General features: G+C 42.3%; 1 protein-coding gene across 8 annotated transcripts; it reads right to left on the bottom strand.

The window, feature by feature from the left end:
• Positions 1-661: 661 nt before the first annotated feature.
• GTF3C6 (general transcription factor IIIC subunit 6) lies at positions 662-11,648 on the bottom strand. Of its 8 annotated transcripts, none has more exons than XM_041122049.1 (8): positions 11,483-11,648; positions 10,134-10,214; positions 7,210-7,273; positions 6,585-6,629; positions 6,340-6,453; positions 3,108-3,250; positions 2,517-2,566; positions 662-1,306 (listed from the first exon to the last, which is right to left on the bottom strand). In XM_041122049.1, exons 1-8 carry the CDS (start codon positions 11,546-11,548, stop codon positions 1,285-1,287), a joined length of 585 nt encoding a protein of 194 aa, XP_040977983.1. In that variant the 5' UTR covers positions 11,549-11,648; the 3' UTR covers positions 662-1,284. The 8 variants fall into 8 exon arrangements, with proteins under 8 accessions (XP_040977983.1, XP_029887751.1, XP_029887762.1 ...); XM_030031891.2 differs by lacking the exon at positions 2,517-2,566 and adding an exon at positions 1,989-2,043; XM_030031902.2 differs by lacking the exon at positions 2,517-2,566 and adding an exon at positions 1,989-2,043 and having other exon boundaries at positions 6,340-6,450.
• Positions 11,649-17,211: the final 5,563 nt, after the last annotated feature.

The raw sequence follows: 17,211 nt of genomic DNA, 5'->3' as shown, positions 1-17,211 counted from the left end.
CACAGAATCACCTGAGGAGGGTCAAATAGCGGACAAGTGAGGAAGACTATGGAAGACCACCAGAGGACTCCTTAAGACCACCAGAGACCTTCAATGCGACTGCGTAAAGTACATTTGCATATGCTAATAGTTTCCTGGAAAACTAATGAATATGTATAACATTTCTCGGAAATCTAGTGAATATGTATGTAGAACCTGTACTTAACCTGCACAATTAGACCCGACGGTGTGCACGATAGGCGGAGCGATCCCCGTGCATCCAGTGCTGCCAATAAAGAATACCTACTCAATAGTTAATCAAACTATTGCGTTAGTTTCTTTGAATCACTACCTACATCGAATTCGGAACGTGCCCATCTCCCAGCCTCCCTGTAAGCCAAACGCTTGACATGCTGCTGCACGCTGCTTCTCTAAGTCGGGTTTCTCCGAACCTTCCCCAAAGTTTTTTTTCAAAAAATCTCTTTTTAAGCGCTGAACATCCTATACACGGGTAACCGTCATCACGTGCTTTACACCAGACATCACGTGCTTTACACCAGACACGGCAAGGAACGACGGGGATGGCCCAGCGCCTAGGCATAGGGCTGTGAACAACCCATAATAACCAGGCAAGGATGATTACGGCAATAATCCTACGTCCAGCTATCATAGTTGCCCAATACCCTTTTTATGCCACACCCCCCCACCCACCAGTTTTGAACTGAACTTGAAATAACCAACTTGTTGGGCTTTTTTAGGTGAAATCAGTAAAGCTGAAGAATTTGCTAGCAGCAGCAGCGGACTCACAGCAACCTTTTTTCTGGGAGGAAAAGATGGGTAAAGAGCGAGTATGGTTGCAAAAGTTAGGGCTAATAATAATAGAAACAAAAGTTTGAGCATTATAAATAACACTTAAAAACTAAAAAACATTATTATGAAGGTACTCATAGTTTATGATATACATAAAATGTTAAAAAAAAAAATACTGATTCCCAGATAAACTAGAACAAAAAAAACAGCTTCAGTATAATACTGAAAGGAAAAGGCTGAAAAAGTTCAAAAAACAATTCTGCTAGAATACTCCTTGCACATAAAAAAATTTACATGTACACGGTGACAGATGTAGCAGTTGGTTAACAAAACCCGAGAGAGAGCTGCTACATTCACACGCTGACAGAGGATAAGCTCTCCGAAGCGTCTCTCTGTCCTCAGCAGCAGGAGCGATGACCGTGAGGACTGTCCATCGGCAGCCCACCCTGTCCGTCCGGCTCCCTCGCAGGAGGTTCAGCTGTCAGCAAGTGCAGCCTAGCACCGCGAACGCTCCCCACTGCAGACAAGAGCGCACATTATACCCGTTCTTCATAGTCCCAAGACCGTTATTCCAGTCGTAGTTACCCTCTGTCTATCAGCACCATACAAATCAAGTTTGAACAATGCTTTTAGACTTCCACGGCTGCAGTTAAATCCAGAGGGAAGGCTGAGCCATCTCCCTGAAAACTGAAGTGCAGACACTACCACGCGAAAGATCTGCACCCAGGCTGGAGGAGTACAGAACGTGTCCCCTCTTCTTCCTCACCTTCCTCCCCTTCCCCCATGATCCAAGTTGCTTCTACACAGAAAAACAGAACAGTGGGATTGACGGTTTGAAACTCTTACACTGTTTTGATGGCTTATCTTTACTGATCCTGTGCTGCGAACAACGCTGGGGGTGAACTTCTCCTCTGATCATTACTAATTAAAGTATTACATAATTATGCTGGGTTTAATTAGGCATCCCCACCTTCACAACGTTGTTGCAGTTAAAACATTTTCTTCCTGACATTTCTTCTTTCCTACCTTTCTCTGCCTCCCTCAAAACACTTTGTTTAAAAAAAATGCTGTGCTTTTAAAAACATTATCATGAATGCACCACATACTCAACTTTTATATGAAATATTGTGTGACAAAAAAATGATGTAGCAGTATGTAGTATAAACCCACAGGCTCGCCAGGGGCCACAAGACAATCACATGGATCAGTCTGGGAACCACTGATGCATGGGTACAGGATCTCAGACATAAAAACCTTCAGAACAATGCCAGAGGAGAAGAGCAGAGCCAAGAAGTTAATGCAGAAGGAGGAAAAAAAAAAAAAAAAAAAAAAAAAAAAAAAAAAAAAAAAAAAAAAAAAAAAGAAAAAAAATAGGAAAACAGGAGGCAAAATGGGAAGAAAGTTAAGATACTTCCTTTTGTGTAACACACATTATATTATATAGAAAATGGGGGAAGGAAGAGTGACAGATGCCTCATTAAGACCTAGATTTCAGTTGCTGACTAGTCCACAGGGGTTTTCAAGATTTGACTGGACAAAGCCCTGAGCAACTTGGCCTGAATTCAGTGTTGACCCTATCTTAAGTAGGAAACTGGACCAGAGACCTCCTGAAGTCCTTTCCCATATGAAGGATTTCTAAGATCCGTCAAAGGGACAAAGGACGCTAGAGAAAATCCAAACTAAGCAATCTGATGAGTAATCAAACAAGTAATAAAAGCCACACTTACTTGAATTTTTCTTTCAATAACTGCAGCACAAGAAGAGACATAGTATGGAGCTGAATATGACACACAAGGTGAAGCTATACTTCAAAAACTCAGGACTTCATTTTGAACAATTTTTTTTTCTTTTTACAAAATGTCCCAGACTGTACAATACATCAACATTTTTCCAAGGTAGGGATTTTTTTTTTTATTATGCAACCATTTCCTCTTCTTCATTTTTGAGGTAGAGATACACACATTTCCAATCAGCATTTTTAAAAAACACTTAAGCCCTCCCCACTATAATCCAAACATAAAAGCAATGCACAAGAACACAATGTCCATTTTTTCACTATTAATTGCTCAGATAAACTGGAAATCATGTCATGGCCTATAAAAGTTGGCATTTAAAAGTTGGCCCATTAACTCCATGGAGAAATTCTGAAAAGATCAGAGCTGACATCAGGGAGGGGCATCATCTAAGGCCACACTTCCAGAAGGAGAATCCTCTGCCCCAGAAGCAGGGCTGTCAGGCAGAGGAATAGAGGCATCTATTTCCAAGCTGTGCTGCTTCTCCAGATCACAATTCATGTCAGAATTTCCTCCACCACTCACCTCTCCCTCTGACTCTTCAGTCAATTTGTCTTGGGCCTGAGCTGACTCCTCAGAATCTTCTTTTTCACGCAGAAAGCTGCAAATCGTATTAGGTCTGCTGTAGGAAAAATCTCTGTCCTTGATCTGTAACCACTCCACTCCACCTGATACAAAGAAGGAAAATTGGTATTAACGGAAAAAAAAGTATCCTGGTTTTGGCTGGGTAGAGTTAATTTTCGTCTTAGTGGCTGGTACAGTATGTTTTGGATTTAGTGTGAAAATGATGTTGATAACACACTGATGTTTTAGTTGTTGCTAAGTAGCAGCTATCCTAAGTTAAGGATTTTTCAGTTTCCCATGCTCTGGCAGCAAGCAGGTGCACAAGAAGCTGGGAGGGAGCATGGCCAGGACCGCTGACGCGAACTAGCCAAAGGGATATTCCATACCACAGAACGTCATGCTCCGTATATAAACTGGGGGGAGTTGGCCGGGAGGGGCGGATCGCTGCTCAGGCATCAGTCAGCGAGTGGTGAGCAATTGCATTGTGCATCACTTGTCTTTTCTTGGGTTTTATATTTTATTTTATTATATTCCTTTTCATTATAATTGTTATCATTTCATTTTTTATTATTGTTAGTATTACATTTTATTTTACTTTAGTTATTAAACTGTTCTTAACCCACGAGTTCTACTTCCCCCGCCCCGATTCTCCTCCCCATCCCACAGTGAGCAGCTGCGTGGTGCCAAGCTGCTGGCTGGGCTTCAACCATGACAAGGAGTTAAGAGTTAACAGCAGTTTCTTCTTAGTTTAAAGTCCGCTATTATTAAGGCTAAGCTTGACCAACATTTAAGTAAAAGAATCACTTAGGATAAACAGATGTCTTTCAAGAATTTGGACCAATGCTAATTTTTGTGACGAGTCTCACGATGGGGCTTAAACCATTCATTTTCCTTTAAAAATAAGGCTACGAAGAACAGAAAGGCATTTGAAGGACCAGCTTAAAATGAAGAGAAACTTAATTGTTGATAAATTAACAACAGCATGCATAGGCTAAACCGACTTATCCAAGACATATAACTACAGGTTTTTATCCAGATACTGGAGGCATTGTGTATGGCTCACTGATGTCACCAGCTCAGCAGTCACAAGGGAGATAAAATTATTAGGAAAGTAATGAAGAGCAGGAATGTCAAGATACAAAACTATGCTATGTTCATGTCATGAGTACTGTGTCCTGCTCAACCCATACCGTAAAACTAGAAAAGAGAAACAAGAATTGGTGAGCGTAGTTAGCTCACCATGGGAAGAGACTTTAAAAAAAAAAACCACCAACCAAACACCACCAAAAAAATGCAAAAAAAAAAAAAGACAGAGACTAGAATTCTACTTGAAGGAGACAGCTCAGAGGGGGCAGATGTCTATAAGGCTGTACTGGGCAAATAAATAGGGATTGACTTGCCTCCTAATTCTACTAAGAAAATAAACAACTTGCACGCATTGGAAGCACCGGATCATGCATTTGTAACAACCACAAAAGCAAACAAACAATCAAGAAAACCCACAGTAAAGTTGTACTTTTTCCATACAACAGAAATGTGATTTGAAAACCAACTGCCATAAAAAGTGGTAGAATTCAGAAGTATAGACAGGTTGAAAAAGCAAGTGAAGATGACAGAGCCTTTATGGACTAAAGACATAGTAGTCCAGATGAAAACTCTTCTCAGGATATTCATGAACTGCTAAACACTGGAAGGATAGCAAAAAAAAAAAAAAAAAAAGGATTACTCATGTATATGTCCCTATCCTGCTACTTTCCACATACCCATTTACTACTGTCCATAGTCAGGATGGACAGTCCAATACAGGACTAAAATACCTTTGGTCCAATCCAGTATGGTAGCTCCTGTTGTATGGAAGTGTCAGACTCCACCCTTACACTCTTAAAATAACTTCAATATAACTCAAAATGCTGAGAAAATATTTTACAAATGCAATAAAGAGAAAATGGTTGTTCACCTGGATCTTAGAACATCTGGCAATATGATAGGGAATGACATCAGAGATAGTGTAAGAATTTGTGTCATCTCCTGAACTCAAGTATGTCAAGCTCTTACAACACAGATCCAACAGACTCCAAACAGAACTGGGATTCCCCATCCACTTAGATTTTTAGGCAGTACATGTTGCCAATTCACAAGATGTTGTGGTTACTTAGTATGCACAACATTAAAATTCTGCCTGGGTACAGAAACAAAGTGTTTTTCCAGCAGGTATCATTGTTACTGCTCCTCCAGAAAAAGATAGCAACATATTCTCTAGTCTATTGTACTTTTAAAATAATAGCTTCTGTTTAATATTACTTACTTATACGGAGAGAAGAAATAGTACATGGTGTCAATAAGAATGCTGATGTTTGGTTAGATTCTAGATGACATTTCATGTTATACCTCCTATGAACAATGTGCAGCTGACTGCCCATGTTTCATGTAAAATGGCAACATATTCTTAAAATATGAAGCAGTAACACTGACTTCAATGAAAAAGCAACTAAAAGCAACATGATACTGCTAATGAATACTACTATATAGGATACTCAGTATCTGACTATGTAAAATATCATCTGATTTCTGTTCGAAAAAACACCACTGAAATAAAGCAAACATAGGAGCACTGAGTTCTGCCCACAGAATGAAAATCAAGATGAATAGTCTGCTAGGTGTGGCTTTGCAAGTAAGTTAAATCAATCTTTAGTTAACTGTAAATTCAGTAAGAAAAATTCAGTTGTAGTACATACAACATGGAACTTCTTGCTAAGGATATTAAAGATTTTCAACAATTACAGAGACTCAAACAGTCATTAGAAAAAGTGATGACAGAAAAAAAAAGAAAAAAAGAAAAAAAATCAATGAAGAACTACTAAACTGCACCTCTGATTTCACAACTAGTGCCAAAATTTTTAGATGACAAAAAAAAACCATACCAGGGAACATCAGCATATTTTTGCCCTGCTCTTCTGTAGGAATCTCCTAGTAGCCACTTCTGGAAGCAGCACTGATCAGAACAAACCTTTCCCTCTCTCTCTCTCTTTTTTTTTTTTTTGTTTTGTTTTGTATTTAAATATACACATTTGTTGTCTACAGAAGAAAAGTTCCTCTAACTTCCTGCATGCTCTTGAATCAAAGACTTAATCAAGGCTGACACTCCTAAGCATAATCCATCCACGTCCCTATGCATAAGAGCAGAGGCACTAACCAACATTCTCTTCTCCTTCCTTCTTTTCTGTCAAAAGTGTCCGTGTCATGTTCAACTTCTTCATTGTATGGCACTTGTATTTCAGCTGTACTTTTTGGTTGCCTTCTGCATCTACTATGAAAAGAGGAGAAAAAACAATACCCCAGATGCAATCATTATAGTGAATTCCACTATCAACTGAAATAAGCTACATATTTTTAACCTCCCCAGCTACCACAACAAACAGGACATCAAATCACAATTACCATGCTCTGTGTTTTCTTCAAAAACCACACAGGTTCCCAAGGTATCTACGGAAAACAGAGTGAGAAAGTCTTAGAGACTAATTTCTATCAGCTGTAGGTACTGCACCCGCTGGCACAGCTCTGGGAATGTTCCAACTTCCAGCCCCTCGCAAAGGGCCAGCATTGGTAACCACACTGCCAAATCAGGAACAAGACAGGAATATCATGGTCATTGAAAGTCACTACAAGGGAGGCTTCCAGATCATTTTCTTCCAGACCAATGTTGTCACCATAAGGCAAATAGGAGAACTGCAGATTGCACAACACGTCAGTCCTGCTCATACAGGAGACAAGCAGCACTTAGTTTAAGGCATTTTACGTCCCACTTTTTTCCCTGCAGAAATACCAGCTGGGGCACCCCAGAGTCAGCTTCCAGGCATACTTTCCAGTAAGTAACATGGATGCATGGCTAATTTAGCAGTGAACTCAGACTGGTGCTGCTCTATATGTTGTTATATGAATACCATACAGAACTTCAGCACCTCATGGGACCATGTTCTCCATTTGCAGTGCAATTAACTGACATTAAGAAAGTTCTTTGGGTCACATGAAAAAGGAGAGATTGTATCCACATCATTTTTCCTACCTTCATATTCTCCTGCAAATACATATCTGTCCACTTGTAAAATGGGCCTCTCTGTCTCTATTCCCTACAAAAAGGGGGACAAAATTGCACAGATGTCAGGTCTCTCTTACAGGCAAATTTCTTGCTGTAAGACCAGAGAAGACAGATATAGCAGAATCCAGATTACATCAATTCCTTGAAAAGATAAATAGTTAAAAAAACCCACCATAAGGTAATAACAGTAAAATAAGTGTCGCATAACATAGTAAATGCGAAATAAAAAATTTCTTTTGGTATTAAAGGAAAGGATTCCAGACTGTAAAGCTTTCTCAAACCATCAGCTTCATATGAAGAAAAGTACATCTTTAAAACAGTGGAAGTTGGTAAGAGAGTTCTGCAGAGGATATGATTTTACAGAAGCTAGCAGACTCCTGAAAGAATGGCAAGACATGCAATTAAATTAATATTTATTAGTTTTCAAGAAATGTAGTAAAAGTAGTTTTAGACATTACAATTAACCCTGAGGTCTTCTGCATTGTTAAGCATCGGGGATGGGGGGAGAAGGAGTTTTCTTTACATTTTTGTAAAGTAGGAGAGTAGTAAACTAAGGAGACTTAGTTAAGCAGTGATAACAACTGTTACAAAGGGTTTAGCCAATCTTACTGTAGAATCAGTGTACTGTTAGTAAAAATAAAATGCAATGACAGTTTTTCAGTCTATCATCATACATGTGACTTTCAGTATATTAAATACAGAGAATATGCCAGATAATACTGTTCTACTAATCACAACAAAACCAACAATGCTGAACTGGTATAGAAAATGCTCTAGTATGTTAAAAAGGATCAAAGAAATTTAGATCAAACTGCAGCCAACAGTCTATTTAGGTTACAGTAAATAAATTTAAAGTGCTGTTATCTCCGCTAGGAAATTAATTTAACCTCTGTTTTAAATTAACAAATAAAAATATACATGTTTGCATGAAAAAAGAAGTTATTTTCTAAGCCCCAATTAATACAAGTTCTATAAAGTGGAATAACTTTCAAAAGTCTTTAGAAAATCCACAAGGTGAATAAGTCTGGCGTAAAGCATTACACCAGCACCAGAAGTGCAACTGCAGGGTCACAGAAGCTTCTGTGATTACTGTGTGTCTACATTGTGAAGGAGTTGGAAATTGCTGTTATCTAATTTTACTTTTTTAAACAAGGAGAGAGTAAGGCAGCAGTTCTATCAGCTCATTCTCTTCCTCTACAACAGAGCTCTTCCAAATACACAGGCCAGGATCCCATTATTCTTAATATAAGATATACCTATAAATTGTATTTTGATAAAAATTAATGCCTGAACAGAATACACTAATTAAAGCAAAATGTCTTTTAATAGTACATCGTGAACATAATTCAGGACATGAAGATAAGCACATGCTAGAAGTTTTGAAGATGAGGCACTACGTGGTAAATTGCGTAAAATACAGAATATCACACAGGTTAATAGGAATTTGTGTAATTTTCCTCATGTACTTTTAAAAAACAAAAATATCTAAGATCAAAAAGGTTTAAGCTCTGGGATTCTCCTTCTGCTGCATAACTTGAGAACAACAATAGCATTAACCTAATGTGTAGAACATATTTTTGGTTGTTTTTTTTTCTACAGGAAGTTAATAAAAAACCAAACACATCAGTACTAGGCAACAGCATTAAGGTTTTTAATATTCAAAACTTTATTTCTTTGGCTAATTTGCATTCCTTTTTGGACTATGCAAAAATGAAGACTGTCTTCCCCTTATGTGACCAGCATCACAGAAAACTTGCTAAATAGACTAACACAAAGCAGAATCTTTTATTGGAGTTTTAAGAACAGCTGTCCATTACGAGAAATCTCAAGGAATGCTTACTCTGCAGAGCGAGAACAGGTAGATTTGGATATGAGTAGGATACAGTATAGATACTTAAAAGTTCTTCTAGTAATATTACAAGAGAATCTCAAAGCACAAAATTTAAAAGAATCCCATTAACATTATTGAAGAATATGTAGCCATTCAGCCACCAGTAATGAATCTGTGCAATACACATCAAGCAACTTAGGTCAGATCCAGAAAGCAAATCTGCTTATAAAAGCATATCCATCCAGTGATGGATAATTTATGAATTTTGATTGTATTTCTACATTTGAGATTTTCAGAATTGACTTTACTACCTCACATATGTTCTGATCAGTGGCATACTGTGAGATGTTCTCTTCCAACTCTTCAGTCTATGATAAAGGCCTAGTTTCAGAAAGTATTTGCAAATCGATAGTACTTGTACTATCTATATGGTCTTAGAGAACACAAAAGTTTTGAAGGGCAAAAAAAAAATCTGTCCCATACAGACAAAGTGATTAAACAACTCAAAAGGAAAAGGACAGGTAAGCCAGATTCTTCCAATAACCTCACAGTGAAGCAAACATCCAAAACTGTTTACCAAATGCTTAATACCCAGTTATCCTTTACATTCACAACACTTGAACTTGCCAGGCAGTATCTGCAAAAAAAACCATTGCAAATACAGTGCAATTCAGAAAGACTTTGGCTTTACCCGTCAGCTGTATTTAAGGTACTTGAAGAAGTATGCTTAACAACATATTTTTTTAAACATGTAAAATACATAATTTAAAAAGAAATTAACTTAGAGCTTGAAATCAGAGGGGATAATGGTCCTAGCTTATAAATACTTCTGAAAATATTTCCTTATATTTACATAATACTATATTCAAAGACCATATGCCATTTCTGAAATAGAGATAGCCCACAACATGCAGCCAAATACAGCCAAGACAGCACATATAATTCTCTGTCAATGATTTGATCTAAATGTTTTTCACTTCAAGGAATTTAGAAACAGGCTCAGTCCCTTGTTCACATGCGTACTGACTTACCCCTTTCCTATTGTGCTGTAATCACTCACCAAAATCTTGCATTTGTTTTCACATTTTTCTAAGAAGTCTGAATCAATAATTCCTGATAGTTCCACCATGACCAGTTGCTCCTACAAGATAAGTTTATAATGTACACCTATAATTGATATACCTGAACTTGGGGGGGGGGGGGGCACCCCCCAAAAACCCAACAAACAACCCAAAACAAAAAGAACAGCATATAAAGACCCAGACCTTCAGAATAAACAGACCCCAGATCTGACTTATTCTGCATTTTGTCTAGAGAGAATGGCAGACAGATATTGCAATCAACACCCAGGGGAATGCAGTGACCCACTACTCCATCAGACACCTGTTTCACACCTGATTTTCCTGGGCTTTTCTTCCTAGCTAGGAAGGGAGCTCTTTTTTCACCCTTGAAAAAATGAGGATGGATATAGATAAATGATATATGAATTGTAACAATATGACTGGTTACATGTTCCAAAATACATTTTTTCCAAAGCTTTAGTACCTACCTAAATAAGACACCACAGCAAAAGGTTAAGTTAAGCAACATGTTGCTTGAAATGGTTACTTTTAACTCTTTATAACACATTGCTTTGAAATCAATTCCTGTTTGCAATTCCTTACAATTTTGGGTGAGGAAAGTGCAAAAACAAAACAAAAAAATTGCCACCTTGAAAAAATCTTCTATTCAAGGAAAATAAGTTCTCAAGGATCACCAGCTACTAAGCATCCATGAATAAATATACACAATAATAGAAAAGTAATAGTTTGTACTTTCAGGTGTCACGGGGGTAGGAAGCAACTGAAACTGGAGGAATGTTTTCCGACAACGCCGTTTTCCAGAAAACCTGAAGCAGAAGAGCCAAAACGATCCAGCTTTCGGGACACGACCGCTGTGAGGGGCAGAAAAGCCCGACGGGCCCAAGGAAAGGCGCTCGCCCTGTGCCCGACCCCACCGCCAGCCCGGGTGATGGCGGCCCCCGCGCCCGGCTCTCCTCAGGCGTCCCGCCTGCCCCGCCGGCCGTCCCCCAAGCAGCGGCACGACGGCGGACCGCAGACACCGGCTCCCGGGAAGCGGGGAAGGCCTTGCAGAGGTACGGCGAGAGGAGAAAAACCACCCCCTGCCTCGCTGGGGCCCCGGAGCAGGTGCTCGGCCCCGGTAGCCCACAGGAGGGCGGGCGCAGGGCCCCTCGCTGCCACCCGACAGGCAGCCCGTCCCGGCCGGCTCAGCGGCGGGGGACGGAGAGGGGGCCGGGCCGGCTCCACAGGACGGACACGCCCCAAGGGGGGCCGGCCCAGCTGGCCCGCGTCCCTTCCCCTAAGAAAGGGAACGCCCGGGGATCACGTCCCGATGTTGGCGGGCACTAACCTCCACCTCGTCTTCCTCTGCTTCATCTTTCCTCTCGCCCTCCTCCGTGCTCTCTGCCGCCGCCATGTCACCACTGAACGCCCCACTTCACCCCCCCTCCCCTTCACCTCAGCGCGCACCACGTGGCCCCGGCGCCGCCATCTTAGAGGGCGATCGGCCCCTGCGCCCCTCCCTGCGGCGGCGGCGGCTGGAAACGGCGCCAACGGTGGCCCCGCCCAAACGCCCGCGAGCTGCCGCTCGCGCCTCAGCCGCCCCCAGCAGGAGGCGGGCGTGAGGCGCGCGCCTCCGCGACCGTTAAGCGGTGGGACGTGAGGAGCGGCGGGAGTATGGCGGCGCAGGGGTGCGCGGCGGTGAAGCTCGGCTAGGGAGGAGCCAGAGGCCGGGGGTAAGATGCGGGGCGGTGGGAGCGGGAGGAAGGACGGGCGGCGTCAAGGGCGGGAGAAGAGGAGTGGCAGCCCGGGGAGGAGGGCTCCCCGGGGGTTAGGCTGGGGCGGGGCGGCTGCGTCAGGGAGCGGCTTCCAGAGCCTGAGCGGCTTCGCGTTCCTGCCCCTGCCCGCCCGTTGCGAGCCGTACCTCGCTGCCCTCCTGCCGGCGCCGTGTCGGCTGGACCCGAGCTTTCCGCCAACTATGAGGTTTTCCACAGACCCAGCACTTTGCCGGAGTGGAGTCACAACCCCGTTGCTCAGCCCTCGTTTCCCAAGTTGAACGAGGCGCATCGTCCCTCCTCGGCAGAGTCCTGGTTTCCCTCTTCGTCCTAGTAGCCCTGTCTCTGCACCTGTGCCGCTCATCTCCCTTCTTGTGGGCTAGCCTTATATGCACCATCGCAGATTAAATCTTGCCAGACCCTTCTTCAGTGGAAGAAAGGGAAATGTTTTGCTTTGTGCATGGTTAAATTGTATTTGCTATATTCACGTCCTTTGCCAGATGCTTTCTGGTTATCTTGTCAGGTTCGAATACAGTCCTGTCCGATTTCCCTCTGACAAGGATTTCTGAGATAACGTGTTAATTTATTTCTTTATAAGGGCAGGATGTTGCACTCCATAATCCTCAGTTTCATACTGTTTTTTGTAATGTAGTTCTCCCTTGTTTTCCTTCTGTATGCTACGTTTCTTACTTTGTACCAAAAGTGTCTTCCTACTCGTTGTGTCAAAAATGTTAAATAAAAACTGATCCCAAGGGAGTTCACTGTAGATTTTCTTCCACTGTCTACTTAACCTTCATAAGATAAACATAAATGTCAGCATAGCACCACATCAAGTGTTTAACAACATCCAGATATGTGTGATCTAATGCGTTTCTCCTTTTCCTAGAAAAATCACTGATCTGAAACATATTAAGTAAGTTTAGCAGGATTTTTCTTTGGGAAGCCAGCATTAGGCTTCATCTCATTTTCTGTTAAGCCTCATGTTTTTAATTATTCTTTTATTAGAGCTTGTTTTAGAATATTATAGGGGGGGGTCTGCTACAGGCCACCTGACCAGGCAGACTGAACGAATAAGGCCATCTATAGACAGATAGGAGCAGCCACACATTTGCAAGCTCTGGTCCTCATGGGGAGGACACCCTGACACCTGTTGGAGCAACAACACAGCAGGGCATAAGCAATCCAGGAGGTTCCTGGAATGTGTTGATGATAACTTCCTTCTCCAAATGATGGAGGAGCTAACAAGGAGAGGTGCTATGCTGGACCTTGTTCTCACCAACAAGGAGTGGCTGGTAGGGAATGTGAAGCCTTGGCTGTAGTGACCATGAAATGGTGGAGTTCAAGATCCTTAGGGCAGCGAGGAGGGTGCACAGCAAGCTCTCTGCCCCGTACTGCAGGAGAGCAGATGTTGGCCTCTTGAGGGATCTGCTTTGTACAGTACCATGGGATAAAGCCCTGGAGGGAAGAAGGGCCCGAGAAGCTGGTTAATATTCAAGGATCACCTCCTCCAAGCTCAGGGGTGATGCATCCCAACAAAGAGGAAGTCAGGCAAAAACACCAGGAGGCCTGCGGGGATGAACAAGGAGCTCCTGGAGAAACTCAAACAGAAAAAGGAAGCCTACAGAGGGTGGAAGCAAGGACAGGTAGCCTGGGAGGAATACAGAGAAATTGTCTGAGCAGCCAGGGATCAGGTTAGGAAAGCTAAAGCCCTGATAGACAGGGACGTCAAGGGCAACAAGAAACGCTTCTACAGGTATGTTGGTGATAAAAGGAAGACTAGGGAAAATGTGGGCTCTCTCTGGAAGGAAACAGGAGATTTGTTACCCAGGACATGGAGAAGGCTGAGGTACTCGATGACTTTTTTGCCTCAGTCTTCACCGGCAAGTGCTCCAGCCACACTGCCCATGTCACAGAAGGCAAAGGCAGGGACTGGGAGAATGAAGAACCGCCCACTGTAGGAGAAGATCAGGTTCAAGGCCATCTAAGGAACTTGAAGGTACACAAGTCCATAGGACCTGATGAGACCTGATGCATCCACAGGTCCTCAAGGAACTGGTGGATGAAGTGGCTAAGCTACTATCCATCATATTTGAGAAGTCATGGCAGTCCAGGAAAGTTTCCACTGACTGGAAAAGGGGAAACATCACCCCCATTTTTAAAAAGGGGAAAAAAGGAAGAACTGGGGAACTACAGGCCAGTCAGTCTTACCTCTATGCCTGGCAAGATCATGGAACAGATCCTCCTGGAAACTCTGCTAGGGCACATGGAAAATAAGGAGGTAACTGGTGACAGCCAACATGGCTTCACTAAGGGCAGATCGTGCCTGACACATTTGGTGGCCTTCTATGATGGGGTTACAGCATTGGTGGATAAGGGAAGAGCAACTGACGTCAGGTACCTGGACTTGTGCAAAGCGTTTGACACTGTCCCGCATGACATCCTTGTCTCTAAATTGGAGAGACATGGATTTGACAGATGGACCACTTGTTGGACAAGGAATTGGCTGGATGGTCGCACTGAAAGAGTTGCGGTAAATGGCTCAATGTCCCAGTGGAGATCAGTGATGGGTGGCGTTCCTCAGGGGTCGGTATTGGGACTGGCACTGTTTAACATCTTTGTTGGTGACATGGACAGTGGGATTGAGTGCACCCTCAGCAAGTTTGCTGATGACACCAAGCTGTGTGGTGCGGTCGACATGCTGGAGGGAAGGGATGCCATCCAGAGGGAACTTGACAGGCTTGAGAGGTGGGCCCATGCGAACTTCATGAAGTTCAACAAGGCCAAGCGCAAGCAGGGCAATCCCAAGCACAAATACAGGCTGGGCAATGAGTGGATTGAGAGCAGCCCTGTGGGAAAGGACTTGGGGGTAGTAGTGGATGAAAAACTGAGTATGAGCCAGCAATGTGCACTCACAGCCCAGAAGGCCAGCTGTATCCCAGGCTGCATCAAAAGCAGCGTGACCAGCAGGTTGAGGGAGGGGATTCTCCCCCTCTGCTCCACTCTGGTGAGACCCCACCTGCAGTACTGCATTCAGCTCTGGGGCCCCAAACATAAGAAGGACATGGGCCTGTTGGAGTAAGTCCAGAGTGGGGCCACAAAGAGGATCAGAGGGCTGGAGCCCCTCCCCTGTGAGGATAGGCTGAGAGAGTTGGGGTTGTTCAGCCTGGAGAAGTGAAGGCTCTGGAGACACCTTAGAGCAGCCTTCCAGTAGTTAAAGGGGGCCTACAGGAAAGATAGAGAGGGACTTTTTACAAGGGCATGTAGTGATAGGACAAAAGGTAATGGCTTTAAACTGAAAGAGGGTAGATTTAGGTCAGATGTAAGGAAGAAGTTCTTCACTGTGAGGGCGGTGAGGCACTGGACCAGGTTGCCCAGAGAGGTTGTGGATGCCCCATCCCTGGCAGTGTTCAAGGCCAGGTTGGATGGGGCTTTGAGCAACCTGGTCTAGTGGAAGGTGTCCCTGCCCATGGCAGGGGGGTTGGAACTAGATGATCTCTAAGGTCCCTTCCAACCCAAACCATTCTACGATTCTATGATATTGCATACTGCTGTGGTAAGAACAGCCTATAAATTTGGATTAGTTCTAAATATAGAAAAAGATGCTGGGGCGTGTTACCTTTTAATCAGGCAAGTTGCAAAGGCTTGAATTTTGACTACAGAGGATAATAGCTGTGGAACAGATGTTTGGAATACTACAAGTGTTAATTATCAGGTATTTTAAAATAATAGTTTATATAATTTGCTAGTGTGGGCTGCTGTATTTAAGGGGTTTAGAAGATAACAAAACCAAGTTTTTGAGTATTTGATTTCATGTTCTGCCACTAGAAGGAGATAGATAAATAAAATTATGCTTAGAGAGCTTGTTCAACATTTCTGATAGAGGCTTTTAATGAGCTATTAACTTTTAAAGCTGTATGTAAATGTTGCTAACTTTAGCTAGTTGATCTTACGCTGTGTAATATGAGTACATGTGTAGTAAACCCAGTCTTTTAATAGTTCTTAGCTACTGGTTTCTATTTATTAAATTATTGTATTTGGCAATTACATTTTTGCACCAGGTCTTCCTGCCTTTAGATGAAATTTTTGTTCTTTTAAAAAAGTTCTACCTGAGTAAAGCAGAATAAACTCTATTCTGAATATATATTTCAAAACTGTCATAACTGACACTGCTTCTGTAACATTAAATTAATACCATCATTCTCTTTTTATAGATGGGAAGAGGTTAAGTGACTTAGCTAAAACTACAGAAAGCCCTTACAAGAACATAAATGTGTGCCAGATCAGCCTGTGTAAATCACAGACTGGCATGAACTGCTGATGAAGGAGCCAGTACATTTGTTTGCTTTTATACCAGCCTAAGTGTCATATAGTATCTGGGTCATCTCAGTCTCCTAGTTATCATGGGGTCAGGGTGTGCAGTTGGATTATGGGAAATTTTTGGTGCATTAGCACCAAATGTGTTTTAAAAGAGACTACCTCATTGTCAGGCTGAACTTGCCATGGGCATTAGTGGTTTGCCTTGTTTTTTCATATCCTGGCAAGAGTGTGTCAACAACTTATCTCTTAAAACAGACTCTCCTCAGAGTCTGCCAGGGAGATTGAACTGCTTGATGAGATAAATATGGAAATACATGTTTTGAGGATCCAGGTGTCGGTATTTCTGAGGCCCCAGCTAACAATCCTGTCAGTGCTTGAACAGATTTATGTGTGCATACTGCCAGAGGCAAGTACCTAGGTGGCACTTAGGTCAGTTTGAGTCAGTGACGACCAAATAGTAAATTTAAAATGATCATGTTTGAGATCTACATACGTAATATGTATGCACTAGTTTCAGTGGGTTCACTTGCATTTAAGCATGTTAATGCATATTTTATTTTAGGCCCTGTAGTTTGCAAATTTTAGTTGTGGAAGTTCATAGATTAGAGACTTGGACTGTCTATTCTAGCAAATAAACATTATTGCAGTTAAGGTACATTACAGGAAATCAGAAAGTTCACTGAAACACATAATGAATAAATTCTGGCTTCCTACTTTGTCTCATTTTTCCATTTTCTTTTGATTTTTATCTTCATGCTTGGAATTCCTTCCCAATCCTTTTGCAGAAGGCAATCGCCCTTTCTCCATTCCCTCCTGAACACTTACTTTCTTTGTGAGGCCCTGGCACTAGTCTATCTAAGTAAAAGGTTAAATGTTTTGTAAAAACACAGAGGAAGATAGAGTCTTTGTTTAAGTTCTTGAGTTTTGTCTGTCTGTTTAGACTGTGAGTGCCTCTGGTTGAAAACCTTTTGTATTACGTAGTGAAAAA

Source organism: Aquila chrysaetos, chromosome 2 (assembly GCF_900496995.4).
Source record: "Aquila chrysaetos chrysaetos chromosome 2, bAquChr1.4, whole genome shotgun sequence".
In the NCBI taxonomy this organism is placed as follows: Eukaryota; Metazoa; Chordata; class Aves; order Accipitriformes; family Accipitridae; genus Aquila; species Aquila chrysaetos.
The sequence above is the reverse complement of the archived record's forward strand: the minus strand, read 5'-3'. Positions and strand labels throughout refer to the sequence as shown.

Coding starts and splice junctions, on each gene's coding strand:
- GTF3C6 (XM_030031891.2), bottom strand. CDS start 11,548: ATGGCGGCGGCAGAGAGCACGGAGGAGGGCGAGAGGAAAGATGAAGCA. Junction 10,215..11,482: donor CAGAGGAAGACGAGGTGGAG/GTTAGTGCCCGC, acceptor CTTATCTTGTAG/GAGCAACTGGTCATGGTGGA. Junction 1,307..1,988: donor TGGTTCCCAGACTGATCCAT/GTGATTGTCTTG, acceptor TCTTGTCTGCAG/TGGGGAGCGTTCGCGGTGCT.